We start from the raw sequence: 22,650 nt of genomic DNA, 5'->3' as shown, positions 1-22,650 counted from the left end.
CACATTCTCCATCCTCCGTTTGACTTCTCTACCATTACGTGGTTTGCCACCCAACTCTGATAGCGCACCTCTCTTAAAATTCCTGCTTTCAACAACTCGCAGACTTGCTCGTTCATTGCTTTGGTCTTCTCCGCCCCTAAACTGCGCCGTCTTTGTACTTTTGGTTCAACGGAGGGATAAGTGTTCAGACACTGCTCGGTAACGTCGTGCAGGACACCGGTTATGTCTGGCGAAGTCCAGGCAAAAATATCCATATTCCTGAACAAAAGCTGTTTGAGGTGCGTTCTGATGTTTGATGAGATAGCGTGGCCTATCGTCACCATTTGCTCTGGGTATTTGCGATTTAAAACCTATTTTTCTGGTTCTCTTGCTGAGACTTTCGGCGCTTTGGTCGGGCGCATCTCATCTGCCGACATTACTTCCTTTTTTGCCTATATAATTGCCACCCCCGTCTCGGTTGGAAACCCGATTGCTGAGTGAGGCGTGGAAGTTACCATGTTGATCTCTCCTTGGGTTTCTCTCCCAATCAAAACATCATGCCTTGATTTGACAGGCATTACCATGAAGTTGACCGTTGTTGTTCTTGAGTGCTTCCCGTCGGAAAGCGTGAGGGGGAAGCTGATTTGGCCTAGTGGGAAGACCATTTCATTGCAGAATCCCGACAAAGGGTAATCTACTGGCTCAATCTTGCTTTATCTTTATCGTCGAACTGATTGAAGCATTGCTCATAGATGATATCTGCTGTACTTCCTGGGTCAATGAATACGTACTCTGTCTCGTAATGGCCGATAATTCCGGTAATGACGACGGGGCGCGTTGCGCGTGGACCCCCACGCACTACCGGGAAGACAACCTGTTGCTCTTTCCATGCTGGTTCGAAAGGTCGCTTGCTTTATCTCTCGCGCTATATCTTGGTCCGTTGACCATGTGTGTTTCCAAGCGTCGGACCTTTTTGTCTCTTCCTTCATCGTTGCGCTGAATCTGGCGTGTCTCTTTGCGCACGTTTTTTACCAGATGACCCAGTTTCCCACTTTTCAAAGCTTTCTCGATTTCCTGCCTCAAGCTGATACAGTCATCTGTCAGATGACCTGTATCTTTATGGAAATCACAGTACAGGTTGGGGTCTTGCCCCTTCTTGTTGGTCATAGGCCTGGGCGCCTTAAAATCGTGGTTCTCCGTCATGAGCACCTCTTTAGGTGTCTTTATGAGCGGAGTCCAGTGCTTTTCTCGATTCTCATTCCTGACTGCCTTCCTGTACCCAATGCGATCGATCGTGTCTCGCGCGTCTTCCCTGTAACGCGGTCGTTCATCATAACGAGGTCGTTCATCAAAACCGCTGGAGTGGTTAGCTTTCCATCCAGGGTTTTTTCCTTTGTTTCTTCTGTTGTTATCGCGCGAGGTTCCCTTAGAAAACCGATCTTCAGTATAAGAGTTTTTGTTGCCAGCTAGTGACTCTTCAGTTTGCGCGACTATCTTCGCGGCTTCCATGAGCTTATCCCATTCTTTAGGCATTCCATCTTTTCCTGTGATAGTCCTGATAAGGCTATCACAGTGAATGGCTTTCTTGAAGTGAGCGTGCATGAGTAGCTCGCTTACACTACCAATTTCCAGACACTCTTTGTTAAAGCGAGTGATGAAATCTTCTAAACCTTCGTTCTCTCTGCGCCAAATGTCCGTTACCTCAGCTGTGTTGCTCTGGTAACGTCTCTGCTGACTGAAGTGGTTCACGAACTGTGTTCTAAAATCAACCCATGACTTGATCTTTCCTGGTGGGAGGCTGTCGAACCAGGCGCGAGCAGCTCCCGTGAAAGTTTGGATAAACAGATGGCACCACATGGGCATATTCCATCCTCCCATGCAACCAGCGCTTGTGAATACTCTGACGTGATCATCAGGATCAGTCAGCCTGTTAAACTTTCCGACCGTTGGAGGTAATTTTTCCTTTGACAGTGGCGCCAGAGCAATCTTTGGGATGAACTTTGAGTGTTCTGTAGCTTTCGCTGGTCGATAGGCGAGGCAAAAGTCTCGCTCTGCCTCTTCGTTGTATCCGACGTGCTGCCTTTGGCCTGTAGTATTCATGATTCCTCTGCAAGTGATTGAAAACTGAGGAACCTTCGTCATCTTGCCATGTTGGGTCATTTGGGTCTATATCATCCCATTCGTTGTTCATGTTGCGCGGCGTGAGCCGGCTATGAACCGGTCCTCTCTGGACATTAGACGGGTAGTCGTAATAGCTTTCCGTTTCTCCCCGCGTATCGCGCGTGTCATGCACGCTTGGTCTTCTTTGGGGAGGAGGCCTGTTGATTCTTCCTTGGAGATTTTGCTGTGGGGGTATCTGGCGTGCCCCCTGACTCTGGCCTTGAGGTGTAACCAATGACGGTTCTGCCGTTAAAACTGCTTGCTATGCGCTCAAAGATTGATATGCTGCATTAATTGTGGCAATTTGCTTGGCGTACCACGAGGCTAGAGTTTCGCCTTCGGGTAGCCCTAATAACGCCGAGATGTTCTGAGGTGGAGCTGGATTTGAGGATCCAGCACCATTGTTTCCCGGGGTTACCGTCTGGGTGATGCGAGTGATACTCGCGCGGGGTCCCCCGGTGTTGACTACTTCGATTTCACCGATTTCTTCTACCTGTTGGACTTGGACGTTTTGATTGTCCTCCCCCAACACTGCATTAGAGTTTGTTCCAAAGCCAAAATCAGGAACGATTCCTTGACCAACCATGATCGAAGGAAAAACAAGTTAAGATACTCAGAAAAAGAAGATGAGAGTGATTTGCAAAAAACCGGTGGGCGCCAATGAAGAAACACATAACTAATTTTATTATTAATTAGTTTGGTTTATGTTTCAACCATAAGGGTTAATCTTCTTTGGTTTCCTGAGCTCCTTAATGACTGGTTAATCCTGCAAAACAGAAACACCGTTAGCTCGTTAAGAGGGGAATATGGGGGTTTCCCTCTTAACCAGACTCCGGCGTGAGAATAAGTATCTGCTTTGAGGAGATTAAAGTGAGTAAAGAGTGAGAGTAGAGGGAATGGAATGGTTTAACCTGTGAACTAAGGTCTCTATTTATAGCCGGAGAGGTGTAGAAGATGTGGGCTGATGGGCCTTGGGCCGGAAGGCGACAACGTAGCGGATATGCTCCTTGTCTCACTGGTGTCGACCGTTAGTGGCTTCTAGAAGTTTTCCGATGCTGGCGCACCGTGATTGGAGCCACGTGTCACTGTTGTCGACCTCGTTGTCCCTCTGCCATCAGCAGGTAAGTGGAGATCGTGGGGCAGGTGTCTCTGCCCTGTGATTGGTGCCACGTAGGCGTCCTTGAGTACTTTTTGTCTCCTGCACGTCAGACGATCGTAGAGCACGATTGAGCAGAGCCTGGAGGATGCAGATTGGCTCTTTTCATCTGCCATTTGTACCTTTTGTACCTTCTGTAGTGGTCAAGCGCTACAGGTCCTGCGCGACCCTTATTGAGCACGTAACTAGCCCGCGCTAGATTATAGTTGCTGAAGACTCTTATCCAGAAAGGTAAGTGTTGAGATTAATGTTCTTTCTTGTTTAGGCCCTGCACGAGGTCAATCAATGCTGGAGTAGCTCGCGCGAGGTTAGGACTGAACATCTTGCTGATTAAGGAGTATGGTCCTGCGCGCGACATGGAGGAAGGTCTGCGCGGCTTTTTGGGACCATACCCCTTCAAATGGGTTACTGACGAAATTCATCACATTGAGATACACTCGCCTTCGAACCGGTGAAAACCCTCACATAGGGCCGAAGCCCGTGAACACTCGCCCGAAGGCACGGCAGTGCGCTGAGGTAAAATCCGCTCAATTCAAGGATCAAACTAGCAATCTCCACCTATTCGCCTAGTCTCCCATCATCACCAGGTACCACAGAAAATAATGGAGAGGGTAGAAATCGATAGGTCCGTTAAAACACCAAAACTCTCCATTACCACTCCATCATCACCTCATTCTTAAACTATAAAGTATATGTTTTATAATGCAGAACAGTCAAAAGTAAAAACTACGTGGGTAGATCATAACTCTGATTTGTGCAGTATACTATTTATTGTGATTACAGAATAATTAACTAATCAGTTAATTCAAAAGTAAAGTTTACCCACATAATTGTACCCACATATATAAATCAATTTATTGCATCTTGCTCACCTATACCATATTTTTCTAACCATTCAATTAAAGGTTAATACTAAAGATATAAATAATATACTTTCTTTTTTGTATAAAAAAAGTTCCTCCACTAAATTTTGGTACCAATGGGGGTGATGGTGAGATGTTCCATTGACTAAGGCAAAACACGTAAACACTTAGATTTGAGAAATGAATGTCTTGGGGTTCAAATCCCATATACAACGGAAATTAAAATAAATTAATTGTTGAAGAAAAAAAAAACCAAATTTTGGTATAGGAAAATAATTTTCAATATACTTTTTTTGAAAGGCAAACTTTATAAAAGACAGTAAGCCTGTTAGCAAAAAAAGCTAACTGGGATATAAAAACCGAAAAAATACGTAATTCTTCTTCAAAGTAATGTTGATTTTGATTTCTTGACACTACTAGAAAAGTGATCATTTTACTACAGAAATTTCCTACGCAAAAAAAGGCGTCACAAATTCTGACACATTTGCAACGAGTTTTTGACAGAAAAAATCCATAGTTTTTTTAAACAAACTTGCAACACAATTGTAACACAAACAAAAAAAACTAATTAAAACTTTGTTGCTTCGGAAACGAATTACAATTTGCTACACATTTCTAACGGAACTGTTTATCCTTATAAAAATTAAAAAAAAACGCTTGTAATTCACCACCTTATAAGCAGCCACGTTACCACCAATTATACACGTAATCCTAATAGCCCAATTAATTACACTTCTGCCATCATCTTTTAAACTTTCAAACCCAAATATAAGCCATACTTCCAGATTGAAATTCAAAACCCTAGATCCCCAAATTTGCACCCGTTATGTTCTAAATCCCCAAATTCATCCACCAATTCACCAAAACTCCAATCATGTCGCCGGAAAAACACAAATCCGGTGGATCATCACTCATCTTCGGCGAGAATCACCGGCGAGATCCACATATTCGATGAGAATCACTATCACATTGCTCTAACGACGACACACCTAACATGCGGTTAGTTAGATTTTCGAAGGTGATTTATTTAAGTTTTGAAGAGTTTGTGCGGTTTTTGTATGTATGTTTGATGCGGTTAATGGATACGAAATACTTTAACTGTAAGAGTCGAAGAATTTATGTAGTGTTTTTGTGTGTATTTGATTCATTTAATCAATACAAAATACTATAGCTGTTGTTTTTTGATTGTTAATTAGCTCTCACTGGTTAACTTCGTTTTTTGAAGAATTTATGCGGTATTTTTGTGTGTTTGATGTATTTAATGGTTAGGAAATTCTATATTTGTTGTTTACATTCGGGTTGGGAGGTAATTTGAACATTTCGTGTTGTTTTTCAGATAAAGTTGAACAGTGTGCTACTTTAGGGATTGAATTTGTTTAGAAGATGAAGCATTAGTGATTTACATAGGTCAGGCAATATGTTGAGTTAGGTTCCTTCCCTCTCTTTTATGAGTAAAATGGATGGTAGCGATGGTTCTGTATCGTTAACTGATAGATTAAGTGTTACTGATTGCTGGCACTAGTTAAAATTTTGAAATATGCAATCTTTTGCTTAACTAGATATGATGTTTTAAATCCAAAGAGATCCGTGCTAATGAAGTTATTGTATGTTTAGCATGAGCCAGGAAGCGCTTCTTTGCTTGTGTAGTGTAATGCATGAGCTTCTTTTGAACAAGGTCAAGACATTGATCAGGTCATTTGTTCTTACAAACTGATATGCAGGTTAGAGCAGGTGGTTCTGTTGCTAACGAGGAAATTCTGGGATTTGCAAACTTATTCAATGACGAACTTACCCTTGATAATATCAGCAGGTCTAATTTTCACTTTTCAGTTATATCTGTAGCAATATTGCTCGAGTATAACCTCATTATTAGTACTGTGTTACTAACCTACCTTATGTTGTTTTTTTTTTCAAAATGGTCCCCGATATCAGGCCTTGTTTAGTGAATATATGCTAGTATATGGGGATCCAACCTTACGGAATAGACACACACTTGCGATACATGCTGCACAAAATATTACAATGGTGTCTTTTTTGTTATCATTTAAACAGTTGTTAATGCTGGTACATCAATACTTAATAGGTGAATTTTTGCCTTCATCATAAAGCAATCTTATTTTGCCCTATGTTACTGAAATTTTATATATGTTCTTTTTTAATGTATTTTCATAATGCATTGTTAGGGAGAGACAGAGTCCGAATCTTTAAATATTGAGTTATTTTATGATGCTGACTGTGCATACATACTAAATATTAATCTCATCCGAATTTTAGGAAACGTCAGCAAATAGCGGCTGAACCAGAAGGACACGGTTGGCGACTTGGCCCTTTGTCTGCTCACTTAGTCATTGCTCCGTGTAAGTTTTTTTTTTACTTAGAAAGTTTCATTTATTATTTATTTTGTTGTAAACTTTTGTTTCTTGTGTGTTCAATTTTGTTTAAAGTTATTATTGAGATTATTAATCTATGAAAATGTTTTTGAAAAGAAAAGTGTATGCCCTCCAGCTGTTCGAGGGTATAATCTTTCAGACTTTGCTAAATCTAGAAACCGTTAATTAGCCTTTTTTGAACTTGTTATTGTTATCGTACAACAATATGGAACCTGTAATGCTCATGTTGAAAGTAGTTAGGAAATTACCTTATTCAAAGGCTAAAAGGTTGGTAGATTACCTGCTTGGACCATACATTGAAGTTCGATTATTGCTAGTTGTGTTGGAGCTGGTGATGCTCACACTCCAAATCAATTAGCTGTTATGTTTAACATATTTTGGATTTTCTCCATATAGACTCGATTCCCAAGATTAAATCATCAGCTGATCAGCATGGCTCCAACATTGAAGTTGTTGGGTGATGAAGATGCTTTTATTCTTTTTTTTCTTTTTATAACTATGGCCATGCTCGCATAGGACAAAAGTGGTGTAGCTCTTGTAGCTCAAGAGAAAGTTACAAAACCAAAAGTCGTGTAGCAACCGTTGTACTAATTATATTTTAGTTTTTTTTTCATCTTAATTAAGCAACTGCTAATATTTGATGCTTTTATAGAATTTGGTTATTACACATGTTAAGAAGGAACTTGGTCTTGCATTCAAGAGTAGTCAAAAGACGGTGACTGAAGCACCAGAGGTAAAGCAATATATATCTTATTGTAACATAGTTATCTGTAGTAGATTTTTTTTACATATATAATATATTATATTTACAAGTCCGTGACTATAAATAACAAGTGTTTAGACGTCCCTTGAATTAGTTTTGACCCATTAAGGGCGTTAAAGTGGCCAAACTAAACTAGACATGGACATTAAAAGATTGTTGTCTAGATTAACTTGTAATATAATTATCTGTAGTAGTCTTTTTTAAGCATATATAACTATTTACAAGTTTGTCAAAATAAATAATAAGTGTTGATGCGTCCCTTGAATTAGTTTTGATTCGTTAGGGGTGTTAAACGAGTCAAACTTGACGCATACATGAATTTTTTGTGTTAGATTTGGGCTTAAAGTTTCAGCTATTGATGACTGTGTTACATTAATTACAGGGACCAGGATAAGAAAGTGTGGTGTTTGGACTTGACATCTCTATTCACACTTCCCGTCGATTAGTTGCCAAGGGGGCCTTGGAGCGTGTTTTCAAGGCAACACATGAGCAGTTTGTCGCCTAAGGCTCAAGTAGCATGTGTTATTTTTGTATTTTGTCGTTCAGTGAGTTGTTTTAGCTTTTTGTGCCCTCGTTTGGCAGTTAATTATATGAATTAATCAAGTATTTGACACTCGTTCATTGGAACTTGCATTATCTATGATTTTTGATGTATGGTGAATTTAAAACAGTTGTTTTGTGTGATGTTTCCTGCAACTTTTAGCAAAAAAAAAATGGATTTTCCACTTTATTTTATAAATATTTTGTCATAAATGCGTTGCAAATTATTTTTTTTACAAATATTCCTTTGCAAATGCGTCACAAAACTTTAGTAATAATATTTAAGAAATGGTGTAGGAAATGTGTTGTAAAATTTCTGACACAATATTTTCGTAGGAATTGCGTTAAAATTTGCGTAGCAAATGTGTAGTAATTAGTTTCCGACGGGGCTTTTTCCAACATCAAGGTTTTGTTGCAAATGCGTAGCAAATCTGAGTTTGCTACGCATTTATGACGGCAAAGCTTGTTAGAAAAAACCAAATTTCTAGTAGTGTGAGAAGTTGTAGTGTCCTAAATGTGGATCAACTATCCATAGTGTGGGCCAATTAAATACACCATACGGTCAAAGGAACAACAAAACACAAACATGAAAATAGACACACAATACATATAATTTAGTCGTACGTGTTCTTTAGCATATAGTAACACCACACATTATTTATTTTCATCACTAAAATAATAAATATCAAGTTTAATAAAAAAGACGAAGACGACCCTCTAACGTGTCCACATGTGACGTCGAGAAATGAGAAAATTTAGAGAGTCGGCTGTGAATTTCAATTTCAATTATATATATTATTATATTATATATATCATGCAGAAGCCTACTTTGCTTCAACTTCAAGTGAAAGATAATGTGTGAACGAAAATCTTTTATGCAAGTAGATTGCAAGTTCTGAAAATATTGGGAACACACACAAAAAAGATTCTTCCTTGAAACGTGTGCAACAATTTTCTTAAAATAACGACTCCAATATTGACGAATGACGATGATACAGTTGATAATTTATATCAACAAATTTAAAGTCTGTTACTATTCTTTTTTTTCTTCTTGAGGCGGCAATTATATAGTTTCTGATATTATGCGACATTTTGTAATTTAAAAGCTAAATAACGAGTTGAGGACCACTCTTTAAAGTTATACTTTTATAAGTTTTTCAGTACTTATATAAAAGTAACAATATAGCACTAATAATGAGCAATTTTGGAGCCATGGACCCGGGAGGTGGCACTAACGGATGATAAGTTCACAACGTTTTGTTGCACTGGCTTGTTTGTTTGTTAGCGTTTTTGATGAAGGCGTTTGTGGCCCGGTTTTTGGTAACGAGCTGGGAGACGGACCAAGGCCCGAACTCCTGAAAGGCCCGAAATTTTTAACTTTTAAAATATATTTATGTATAAATTGTATTTAAATTATTTTGGTGCAGAGAATAACAAAAGACCAAGATAGATGAGTTGGCTAGTGGTTTACATTTTCCAAGATGAAAAATCTTTTTTTTTTTTGAAAGGAGAACTTCATTAAACACACTAACCCGAAGACCGGGCCAGCAACCGAACAACCAAAACAAGAAGCTACATATATACAAATCTAAACCAATCGTTCCAATCTAACAATCCTTTCTTACGTCTATATTTAAACCAAACAAAACTGACCGAACGAACTTCACAAAAAAGATCTTCCACTGTAAGATTAAATATATTTTATGTTATATTTAATCCAGTAGCCATTATAATCATTTACATTATATGTTATATGGATCAAAATATATAACAGTCATATTAAATAGTTAGTTGGTAATTGTTGATGGGCCTAATTACACTTATTAACTAATTAGGGTTTCCTCTTGGGTGCGTATATAAGGAGAATTATGTAGAGGTTCTAGGGTTAGACACATAACCTAATTACCCTCATAACATCAATCGACCTCCTCTCCTCAACCGATTACCCTTTATCGGTTTACATCATCGCCATCATTAGATTGCACCCTAAGGAGGAACCAGATCAAGCTGACAATTATGTCAAACACTGTTGCTGCGTCTCCATTTGGATTCTCTGCCGGCCTGTACTGATGCAATCAAAGGTATGTTTTCATGTTTTCCATCATGTTTAAACAGAACTGATTCAACAGGTTCATGTCCCACTTCTGCCATTTAACCTTCGTATAAGGCTGTAGGGTGTGGTATAAAGCCCCTAGAGGCTTTATCACGCCATATGAGCGCCACATTAGTCTATGTCACACAGGGGGCTTTAAAGACCCTACCTTTAACTTGCATGCTAGGGGTGTGCATGGGTCGGTTTTGACCAAAAACCATAACCTTAACCGCGATGTCGGTTATTGGATAACCATAATCATAACCGATCGGTTATGGTGGTTATGGTTATTCGGTTTTGATGGTTATAGCGGGTCGGTTGTGGGTGGTTAACCGTGTATTTAGCTTAGCTAAAAATAGCTTAATTTTTTATGGAATAAATTGTTATTGCATATTTGTATATATTAGTATATTACATAGTATTAAAAAATACATATAATCTATAATATTAATACCAATTATTATCGAATATTCAAATAGAGTAATACGATACATTCTATAAATTCAAATAAACATTCAAACAAAACCAAAAAATGATATGAAAAACCAATAAGTACAAAAAATCTTCAGTCAAAAACATCAAATATTAAAAATATGGTAAAAAGTCCTAAATCCTACAAAGATTTATTACATCTCGGTTCGGTTATGGTGGGTATGGAAAAAATGATAACCATAATTGACCAGCTACAATCGGTTTTCAAAAAAACCATTAACCGACCCACCGGTTTTTTATTTGATTCGGTTTTTTCGGTTCGGTTTTGTCGGTTAATTCAGTTATGGATCGCTTACTTCGGTTTTTTGCACACCCCTATTGCATGCAATGGTTTAAAGCCTCTAGTAAACCAAATAAAATGAAAATAATAAAAGAAAGATTTGATTGGTTGAAAAGAATGGACCCCACCTACTTTCCCCTTTAACCGCCGTTAGTGAAATGGAGCCCTCCCCATGGCGCCCCCCCCCCCCTCCCCCTGCGCCCAAGGGTGGCTATGAGGCGCTACAGGACATTAACAGCGCTTATTTGGCGAAGAGCTTTATACCACACCCCCTGGCCTAATAGTGCATTTGAGGAAACCAACTTTTCTTTTATTTCTAACTGTTTAAAATTGTTTGTTTTTGTCCCTTTTACTTTGTTTACTTTTAATATACAATTTAATTTTATCATATACTTTGTTTAAATTGACAAATATCTAATATATTTTTTTCACACAAAACCTAACCATATATAATTTATTTCATTTACTTTTAATATATTTTTATTTTAGATATTGATATTTAATAATTGAAAGTTGATAATTAAATTATTCATATTTGAAAACTGAAACTTGAATTTTCATAGGGCCTTGGTTTTTTACTCGTTCTAGGCTCAAAATGTTTTAAGGAATCTCAGACTACTCGGTATGGGGGCCGGCCCTGCCCCGGCAAGCCCCGGTGCCGCACCCCCACACTGCCCCCCTGTGGTCCGTCCCGTCTTCTCCATCACCCAGTCGACGCCCAAGCCGGGCCACCTTTCTCTCTCTCTTTCATCTTTCTCTCTCTCTAAAATCAAACCAATTATATTTTTTAATTGTTTTTATAAATAATGTGGGGCCCCATCCTCCACCCCTTCATTTTGCTAGGATGACCATCTCATGGAGGATGATGATGTGGTGTCCTACGTGGCGGCCCATACTCATGGGAATGAGGGTGAGAGGGGCACTCCCCTCTTAGGGGAGTCCCCTCTCTTACACACACCCAATCAGGTTATGCCACGTCAACTCCCCTCTTAAACTCCCCTCACACCCTCAATTTGATGGCGGCACTCCCCTCACACAATTATTTTTTTATAAAAAAATAAGAAAAAAATATGATTGGTGGAAAAAGAGTGGACCCACATTAACAACCAATCACCCCCTCTCTCTCTCTCCTCTCTCTCATGCGGTAACTACACCCCAAGCCCGGTCACCGAATTCACTCACCACAGGGATGGCGACGGTGTTCCCGGTCGGGGAATGGGGTCACCGCTTGCCTCCCCGGATGATGCCCCGTTCACCCTGACCCTCCCCACTTCCTTTAGCCTCATAGACTGTTGGTTTAGGTCGTGAACACCATAGTGGTTCTTCCCATTTTATAATAATTAATAAATTCTGTTTTTCTTTTTCATTAAAAAACTGAGTGATGTATAATAGACTATCAAGTTTTGTAAACTTTTAGAAGAATTGTAAACTTGTATAAAATTTTTAAATATAAAGAGTTCTTTAGAAATTTTAATAAAATTACATCTTTTGTAAGTTTCACAATTAGGGAAGTGAAAAGGGGATACGTGCAATTCTCCTAATAATTTATATTAACTTATAGGTTTTGCTTTGACTAGTAAAGCGTAACACGTTGCTTTGACAACACAATGACTTCTAAATAATTAGGTTTACTAGTTTAAAGAAGCTTATTATGGGTTGCTTGTGTGACATTACGTATAATACACATTACTAATTATGTAACATGTTTTTTTTTAAATTAGAAAAACTATAGCAATACTACGTACTCAAATTAAATAGAATAAAATTCTTGTTTTTATAATGTCATTATTTATAAATGTTAATGTATGAAAAAAGTTAAAATACTATCTAAAAATCGTGAGGAAAAGTTTGTTTAAAAGTTAACAATATGTTTTAAAAAACCATATACTTTTAAAGTTGTAACTGCTTAAATTTCTAAGAAATACGAAAAATTACTTTGTCGTCCTCCTTATATGTATTATGCTATGGTATAGATAAATACTACGTTTTATATACAAAACAATTAAATATATATTACATACTAAATAAAAATATATATAACCTTGATAACAAAACTAAATAACAAATAAAAATAAACAAGTCGACCGCACACGGAGCTCAAACTTGTAAAATTACTCATGAATACAATTCAAAAGAAAATGAGTTAAAATTCAAACTTGTTTAAAGAGTTAGGAATCAATTATTTACACTCGTAATAGTAAGTGCCAAAATTTCTTTGTTCCATCTTAACAAATATGTGTGTTTTATTACAAATTAATCTATACTATAGTTAGATCTCTATCGGACATTTCATAGTAAGGTGTTTCTCATTATTAGGAGTCAATTAGGATCAGAAGTTACACTTCAAAAATTAGGATTAGACTATAAAAACATCTCCCTTTATTATTTGATATTATCAGTGGCGGAACCAGAACGATTTAGTTAGGGGGTCATCATAAGCTTATATTCTATAATGGTTCAAATTAGGGGGTCCATCTCTAAGTTTATTATTAAAAAACTCAAAATTTATAAATAAAAATTCAAAAAGTTCCGTTGCCCGGAGGGTCAACGGACCCTCTTGACCCCCCTCTGGTTCCGCCCCTGGATATTATTACCTTAAGTGAAGGAGATAAGTACGAAATTTATATGCTAATCTCACTTTCTAAAAGGCAACGACAAAATGGTTTTGCTACAATAAGCTATGCTATTGTGGGGCGTTATGCGACACATGTCGTGTCACGTCATACAGGAGCTTTATAGAGCGTTATATCACTAGAGCCCGTAGTCGTAAAGCCCCTACCCATCCTTACCTAATTATTAATTTTCAATTTTATTTAATTATAAAACCCTTAACTATTTTGTGATTGGTCAACCTTTTTGAAAACCCCTACATCACGCCGCGAAGGAGATGGCGCTCCCCCCCCCCCCCCCCCCCCCCCGGTTTTTTTGGCCTCACAACGCCCTTCGTCGTGGTGTTGTGAGCGCCATTGAAGCTTTATAAGGGCACATAGCGCCCACTACACACATCCTAATCGCACTTTCTAAAAGGCAACGAACAAAATGGTTTTGCTACAATAAGCTATGGCCAATAACACTGTAACAAATGGTGATCCCCACAAGGCACAAACTAAACTAGGAGAATTTTTTTATAATGGTATTGCTTTTGAAGCTAAAGGGACTTTAGAGCATTTGGATTTTGGATGGATGCGAATTGTATTCCACAACTTGCGATCGTCTTCTTTTAATTACATTACAATTAATTTATAAGTTAAATACAATTTAAACTTTAGATAATTATAACAAATTAAAGAATTCGGTTTTAAAAACCTCAAAAGCAATGAATAAATCCACTTTTCTAAAGTAGCTATCCTGAAGTAAAAGCTGAGTTACATTAACCCTTGTTCTGGTGCAAGGTTCTCTTTTAAGTAATTCACGTGAATACAACTTTATTTAAGCAAGCTCGTCGCTCTATTGAGCTAGTCTACCAAGCTTAAGAAAAAGTTCAAAGTAAGCAAGGTTGTCAGCGAGTAAATCTTCTCTATATCAAGAAAAGTATCACCCATATACACACATAGCTATATTTATATTTATTTATACAATATTATAATGCACTAGGGATGAGCATTTTAAGATAAAAAAAAATAAAATAAAAATAAAATAAAAACATTTTCACTCTTAATTTATAAATACACCCCTAAAATGAGGGTAAATTAGTCTTTTAAACAATAATTATATTTTAGCCCACGGTTCCATTATACTTAAATCTTATTAGTTTTAACATAATTATGGATAATTAATTACACTTTTCCCCCTCCATAATAAACTCATAATTCTTTTACATATTCTAGCCATATCTTATAAACTATAATGTTTTAAAAAAAATCCAAAAGTACCGTGACGACCTACTCATATTTTTTCAACGTTTCAATAGTTGTATTTGTCAGTATTGACGGGTGGATTAAAAGGTACAAGTAGATGATGCCTTAGTGTACGAATAATTAAAGCCCAACGTACTTAGTAATAATCCAAGAATGTTTAATAGCTACAGAATGTCAAGTGATTAAATTCCATCAATTTAACCCTCTCATCTAGATTACACTTTAATCCCTTATCTTTAACAAAATTATAGATAATTAGTTAGTAGTTACACGTTATCACATTATTAAAAACTAACACCCCCTAATGGCGTAGCTTTGTAGGAGCGCCCCCCCCCCCCCCCCCCGAACTTTTCGCTCGTTAGTGAAGAATATGTAGTTTTCGTATAGAAATTTTTGGGTATATACGTTCTTGACCCCCCAGTCTTATAGAAAATTTTGGTATATACGTTTTCGACCCCCCGGTCGGAAATCTCAAGTTTCGCCACTATAACAACCCTCCTAAAACCCCTTAACACGACCCTAAACGTCCTAAAATATACCCCGTATACGAGAAACGGGCCTAGAATACCTTTATATTTATAAAAAAACAAATAAAACAAAATCTAGGAGTCGCCCGCGGGGCATGACCCCCTTGGCCATGACTGTCGCGGGGCGCGAGCTAGTTGACTTGCTGGCCACACAAGTCTGCCACGTGTTGGACACCCGGCAAGGCTATACTCGATGACTAAACAACCCTAGGACCTAGTCTACGCCCTCACGGGCCGCGAGAGAGTTAGAAGGGGACTTCGCGGTCCGCGAGCCGCCCTTCGTCAGGCCTATAAATAGAGGCCGATGCCTCATTTGTCAAACGTTCAATTCTTTTCTTTTTCTTTGATCACTAGTAAGCTAAAACTCTCGGGAAATAATGCCCCAAAAAAGCGAAGCTCTGCCTCGTTGTAAGTATTATAACCCTATCTGTTACCCTGCACGATCGATCTAGGGCTCCGTAACGCATGTCAAGGCTCTGCCTGACTCAGTCGTTGGAGTTCTATCTCGTGTTACACCCGATTGATCTAGGGCTCCGTAATGTATGTCAAGGCTCTGCCTGACTCCGTCATTGGAGTTCTGTCTCGAGTTGTACGGTTAATGTGATTTGGGTTATTTTACTAACACGTGTGAATTGTTTAGTTTTAATAGATAATAACCAGGAGATTTATCAGGAAGCTTTAATTTTACCTAAGTAAACAATGTGAGTACATTCTCTTTTTGTAATCCTTTTTATAAATCCTTTTTGTGAGTCATTGTCCAAACATTTTATAAAACTATAAATGTTACAGTGATTAAGTATTTGTAATTCTACAATTATCATCAGTATGTGGGGTTTTGTATACATTACTTGAAACTCGTTACTATTGCGAATAGTAGCATGACCGCAAGCACGGGGGACAATGGTTGCCCAGTAGCAATATTGTATTGATTAATTGGATAGATGCGAGCATTGTAAATCTTAATACTGTAAAGATTGTAAAACTGTTTTGATTAAAATAGGATGCACTCGCCAATATTTCTTGCTGATAAAACCTTTTCAAAACGCGTTTCAGGTAATTTAATGTGAAGCTAATAGAAGCTAGCTGGAGAGCACTGAAGCCTTGGAAAAGTGGCTATAAAAGTTACCTAAATAAAAAGGAGTTTTGTTTTCAATAAACTAGGGTTTATCCCTATAAATCTATATATATTAATAAATGAGATGATTTGGGCCATTTGTCTTTGAATGGTGGAGCCATTTTGCTTATGTGGCATCTATTGGTTGAGTAGAGGGTGATTTTGGGAGGGAATTCATTTAATTTCTCTATAAACAAACCAAATTCACAAAACACAAACCGAAACTTACTTCCACGGGGGATCCGAATTGTTTGGGTCGGTTTATTCCGGTTTTCCAAAAAACCCATTTTGAATGTGGATCCTATTTATTATTTTGACTCAATTCTTCTTCATAAACATCTTCCTACAAACAAGTTCTTTCTCTCTGTTCTCTCTCTCTTCTACCTATCTTCTCCTATCATAAACTTAAAGCAAGAATCATTCACAAATCAAAGGTAAACTACATGATCGCAGCGAAATACTCTTTATTTTTGTTCTTCGATCGTATAGTAGGTTGTTTTTGGTCAAAACCCATTCGGAAAATGCTAATGATTATTGTTGTTCTTTTTTTTGTAGATCATTCCACTTATTCTGTAGGTATGTAAATTATATTAGATTGTCATGTATTTTAAATACTTAATCGCACTTTTTTATCATTTTTCTGTAATTTTTTTGTTGTTGATGATGATTTTAATTCTCTGATTCTAATCTTATGAATGAATCTATTCTTGATGTCATCAAAGAGTGATGTTGTTAGTGATTTTTTTTATTTTGGTTTTTGTTTTTTCATGATAAACCCTAAATTTTATGCAACTGCCGGGCTCTAAATCTTCGTCGAACTGAAGAGGTAAGTTTAATTTTATGGTTGTTTTGGTGTTTTTTGGTCCGATAATTGTTATAGATTAAATCGTTTATGCTAACCTGTATATTTTTTAGTTATTTTTATTATTTTTTATTTTTGAAAATCTAACAATGATATTTTTTAAAATTTGAATGTCTTTGTTTTCTTAGTAATAAATTTTGTATTGTATTAATTATCAATCCATTAAAGATTTCGTTATTTCCTTTATTTTTAGTATGATAATTTTCCGGAATTAAAGTTTCTATTTCTATAAATAAATGGTGATTTATTTTTAGTATGATAATTTTTAGTATGATAATTCACGGGATTGGATGTTAGTGATTTAATTTTCAAATTTTAAATTTTAAATTTTGAGGTTTCTATTTTAAATTTTAAATTTAAAATTTTGAGCAATTTTAAATTTCGTTAGTGATTTATTTTTGGTATGATAATTTTCCGGAATTAAGGTTTCTATTTATACAAATAAATGGTGTTATGTTTTTTGAAACCTCAAATTTAAAATTTAATGTTTCTATTTCTATTTCCGGAATTCAAATTTTAAATTTAAAATTTTGAGCAATTTTAAATTTCGTTAGTGATTTATTTTTAGTATGACAATTTTCCGGAATTAAGGTTTCTATTTCTATTTTCGGAATTCAAATTTTAAATTTAAAATTTTGAGCAAATTTAAATTTCGTTTGCGATTTATTTTTGAAACCTCAAATTTAAATTTTAGTGATTTATTTTTAGTATGATAATTTTCTGGAATTAAGGTTTCTATTTCTATTTGAATTCAAATTTTAAATTTAAAATTTTGAGCAATTTTAAATTTCGTTAGTGATTTATTTTTAGTATGATAATTTTACGGAATTAATGTTTCTATTTCTATAAATAAATGGTGTTACGTTTTTTGAAACCTCAAATTTAAAATTTTAAGGTTTCTATTTCAAATTCCGGAATTCAAATTTTAAATTTAAAATTTTGTGCAATTTTAAATTTCGTTAGTGATTTATTTTTAGTATGATAATTTTCCGGAATTAAAGTTTCTATTTCTATATTCGGAATTCAAATTTTAAATTTAAAATTTTGAGCAATTTTAAATTTGTTTAGTGATTTATTTTTGAAACCTCAAATTTAAATTTTAGTGATTTATTTTTAGTATGATAATTTTCCGGAATTAAGGTTTCTATTTCTATTTCCAGAATTCAAATTTAAATTTAAAATTTTGAGCAATTTTAAATTTCGTTAGTGATTTATTTTTAGTATGATAATTTTCTGGAATTAAGGTTTCTATTTCTATAAATAAATGGTGTTACGTTTTTTGAAACCTCAAATATAAAATTTTAAGGTTTCTATTTCTATTTCCGGAATTCAAATTTTAAATTTAAAATTTTAAGCAATTTTAAATTTCGTTAGTGATTTATTTTTAGTATGATAATTTTCCGGAATTAAGGTTTTTGTTTCTGTTTTCGGAATTCAAATTTTAAATTTAAAATTTTGAGCAATTTTAAATTTCGTTAGTGATTTATTTTTGAAACCTCAAATTTAATTTTTAGTGATTTATTTTTAGTATGATAATTTTTCGGAATTAAGGTTTCTATTTCTATTTCTGAAATTCAAATTTTAAATTTAAAATTTTGAGCAATTTTAAATTTCGTTAGTGATTTATTTTTAGTTTGATAATTTTCCGGAATTAAGGTTTCTATTTCTATAAATAAATGGTGTTACGTTTTTGAAACCTTTTTTTGTTTGTTTCGGTTTTATATGTTTTCCCGCTATTATGAGTTTATTTCTATAAATAATTTATCGTTTTTACGTGTTTAAAACCGTTCACATTTAATTTGCAGGTAGGGATTTGAGTAACAACAGTCCTTCATTCTTAAAGCTGATTGAGGACGATGATCCTATTTTTTTGGTATTTTTATTGGTTTTATGATTACTAAACATATTGTATTTAGACTTATGTATTTAATTATTTATTTATTTTTTTGTTTTCACTGATAGGAAATACCTAATGAATTTGCTTCATTAATGTGGGGAGAACAACCACCTTACAAGGAATCTAACTATGATTCATTGTTTACAAGGAATTTGCTTTATTTAATTTTTTATTGATTTTTTTCGGTATAATTTAAGGTTTCATTGTTTATGCTGATGTGTATAATTTTGTAAAATATTTTTTTGCAAATCTAACTATGATATTTTTTTAAAATTTGAATATTTAGGTTATTTCTAATAAATTTTGTACTGTTTTAATATGTATTAATTACAATCCATCAAAGATTTCGTTATTTCCTTAAATTTCAGTATTATATGGTTTTCCTAAATTAAGGTATCTCTTTCTATAAATAAATGGTGGAGCAATTTTTCTTGGCAAGGTTAGACTTCCTAATAAGTTTGCTTAATTTACGGGATTGGATGTTAGTGATTTAATTTTCAGAATTCAAATTTTAATTTTTAAATTTTGAAGTCAATCATTATTTTAATTTTAAATTTTGAAGTCAATCATTATTGTAAATCTTCCATTTTTTGTTGTTAAAGATGTTTAATTCGGTTAGAATTAAAAGGGCTTGAAAATAAAAGGTTTGGAGTTTAGGTTTTCAGTTTAGATCTACGTTAATTAAAAGATTCTACCTTTTTTTTTGCAATAGGTGTTTTGCTTTCTTTAAAGTAAATCCTTCAGTTGAGGTATCACTTGGATATAAATCCTTCATCTATTTTTTATCTTTCTTGAAAGCAAATGGGATGTTGTAACTGGACTTTTGTTTGTTTCTTTTGTACGAGTCAGGTATTTTTTTTATTTTTTTATTATTTGTTTATTCTTTTTTGCAAGTGAACACGAAACTAAATCCAAACATGTATTTTTTGGTTGATGTTTTTTGTTGTAGCTGATGTGGGTGGGGCAAGGTTCCTTGGCTTGGTTGTAACTCCGTCATTCCACCGCATCAAGAGGTAGTCGTTTTTACGCGGTCACGGATTTGCAAATGAGTGGGATTTGCCATCTCCGGCGTTAGTTGCAGATCCGTCACACACGTACATACACTGCGTTTCTCTCTGTTATTTTGATCTTAATCGCCGCCTCCCTGTTATTTTGCTCTTAATCGTAAAGGTATGTTTAGAACCATTAAACCTTTTCTGTTACTTTGGATATTTAGATTTTTGACGTGGGCGTGAATGTGTACATTATGTAGGTAGCTCTAAACGATGAGCAGCAGGCCAAAATAATCTTTGCAAGTCTTCTTTTCCTCAACAGATTTAGCATATTATAGATTTGCTTATGTTCTATCAGTGGTTAGGCTAAAAAAAAAATAAGAGTTGCTAATTTCTACACATTTAGCGCGTCAATTTATGTTTTTATGGTTCCAATTAGCTAGAAATGATGGGTCAACAGTTGCTTAATGTGTATTCATATGCTTTTAGTGCACTTAATTATCTTATTTTAACAAAATAAAATTTAGGGGTAAGTGATGTTAGTTAATAACAAAATTAGGGCTCTTACGTTTGTGAGGTACCTTAGTTTTTTTGCTTAGTTATTTCGGATACATGTTCAGTATATAGTAGAAACTGTGGCATCATGAATAGTGACTTTATTACATTTTTTTTTCATTGTTGTCCTACTTACATACAATTTCAGTTGTATTTTCTTTGCTGAAATAGTAATCAAGGTGTTAGTGCAATTAGATGTTGAACTGTTGGAGCCACTTCTAATCCTCTGCGTTTTTATTTCAAGATGTTTGTTGATACATTTTTTTGTTGTTCAATGTTTCATACGGACACATATCACACAGTCAAATGCATGAAGATAAGAACTGCATTTTTAAGTTTGCTGATGAAACACGGTCACAGAATTGAAGCAACTTAGTTTGGACTATTAACAACTTATCATTTGTTTATGGCTGCTTTCCAGGTTTGATTCACTTGCTTTACATGTTTGAGTTGTTGCTATTTTGATATGGTTGTATGCGTGTGGCGGATATTTCGGATTTCAACATTTTGTGACTTATATGCCTATTATAAATAACTTATTTTTAATCTGTGATTTATTTTCTTTTTCACTGGTATCACGGAATTCGGATTCTTGAAGTCATGCATTATTTGAGGAATTTAAACTATTTAGTTGATTTATGTTTGCGTTTTTTGTGAGAGAAGTCAAATGATTTTGTTACTTTTCTTCATTTGATAGTGCGGTTTTGTGATAGGACTACAACTTGCCCCTTTCATTAATCTTAGTGTTAGTGTATAAGTAAATGATTCCAAACTGCTTGAAATTTCCACAGGTCCCAAATTGTCACTCATAAGAAAATTATTCATATAAATAGCTTTTGCCCTCGACATAAATTGTTTTGTGTTTTCTATCTTAATTTGTGTTTCTATTGTAGTATACGACGCCGTTGACATTTTCGGGATCTTACAAGGACCGAGGAAGTAGAGGAGGTAGGGGTTCGGGTACTACAAGTTGTAAGGGGTCTACGGTGAGGCCAAGTTTAGACACGAACAATCTTATAAAGTTGTTCTACGGTTTGGATTCGTTGAAACTCGAGCTTAATCGATTGGAAATTGAAGTCACAGGTGATTAATGCAAAATGATTTGTTGGATTAATTGAATCTTTTTGTTTTTGAATGTTGATATTGTTTGTTCTTCTGCAGATTATGATCGAGAACCGAGTGAATCACAATCTTAGATAGATCTTAAATTAAATGTCTACATAAGATAAAAAATGATTGAAAACTATAACTTTAATGTCATTGTGGGTTAACTGCTCATTTAATTAGTTGATGGTTGCATAGGTGTTCACGTGTTGAATACATTATTTGATTTATATACTTCATATTATAGATGGAAGGGATTATATAGAATTTAGATTGTTAATTTATATAGCCACCAACTATCTTACCTCCACCAATAGATTCTCATGTATTTTCCATTGAGTAAGTTATATTAATGTTTCACGGATTATTTTTTTTAACGAACTAAGCCATCTGGGTTGGATTTATAGTTTACATTTTTCCATGTTTATATATTAGTGTTAGTTGGTTTTCTTTTTTTGTTGTAGCTGATGTAGGTGTCATTGTATCATAATATAAGAATCCAAACATGTAATTTTTTGGTTGATTTTTTTTTTGTTGTAGCTGATGTGGGTGGGGCAAGGTTGGGAATAGGTATGAGTCGGGTCAAAATAGTTTGATTTAGAGTGTAGAGTGATAGTGAGGTATTGTCTATACGTGTATATAAATTTTTAAAAAATAATCCGTTATACTAAAAAAAATATACATGATTAATACACATTCTTGCTTTTGTATGTTTTTATGGCTCTTTACAACAAGAAAAAGTTTAAGAAACCAAATTAAAAATTTATGGTGGAGAAAATGGAAAGATGATACTTTAGATGTTAAAAGTGTTATTTTTATACTTTTATTTGTTGTAAATTAAATTTTCCTACCCGGAAAATTTCCGGGTTATAACCTAGTGTATTATAATGGAAACTTGGGTTTATCCCATTTAAATATTATAAAAAGTTTGGTGTTTTGACTCTGATAAAATATTTCCTAACTACGGTCCTGATATCTCATTTCCGCTGCCAAATTAATAAACACCGATACCACCAGCTCTGAGTCT

At 35.0% G+C, this 22,650-nt stretch overlaps 1 protein-coding gene across 1 annotated transcript; it reads right to left on the bottom strand.

The window, feature by feature from the left end:
* Positions 1-837: 837 nt before the first annotated feature.
* Positions 838-2,121, bottom strand: LOC110893124. Its single transcript, XM_022140244.1, has one exon. The coding sequence runs from the start codon at positions 2,119-2,121 to the stop codon at positions 838-840; it is 1,284 nt and encodes a 427-aa protein (XP_021995936.1).
* Between the last annotated feature and the right edge of the window lie 20,529 nt (positions 2,122-22,650).

This window comes from Helianthus annuus, chromosome 12, assembly GCF_002127325.2.
Source record: "Helianthus annuus cultivar XRQ/B chromosome 12, HanXRQr2.0-SUNRISE, whole genome shotgun sequence".
Classification (NCBI taxonomy): Eukaryota; Viridiplantae; Streptophyta; class Magnoliopsida; order Asterales; family Asteraceae; genus Helianthus; species Helianthus annuus.
This window is presented reverse-complemented; position numbering and strand designations above follow the sequence as displayed.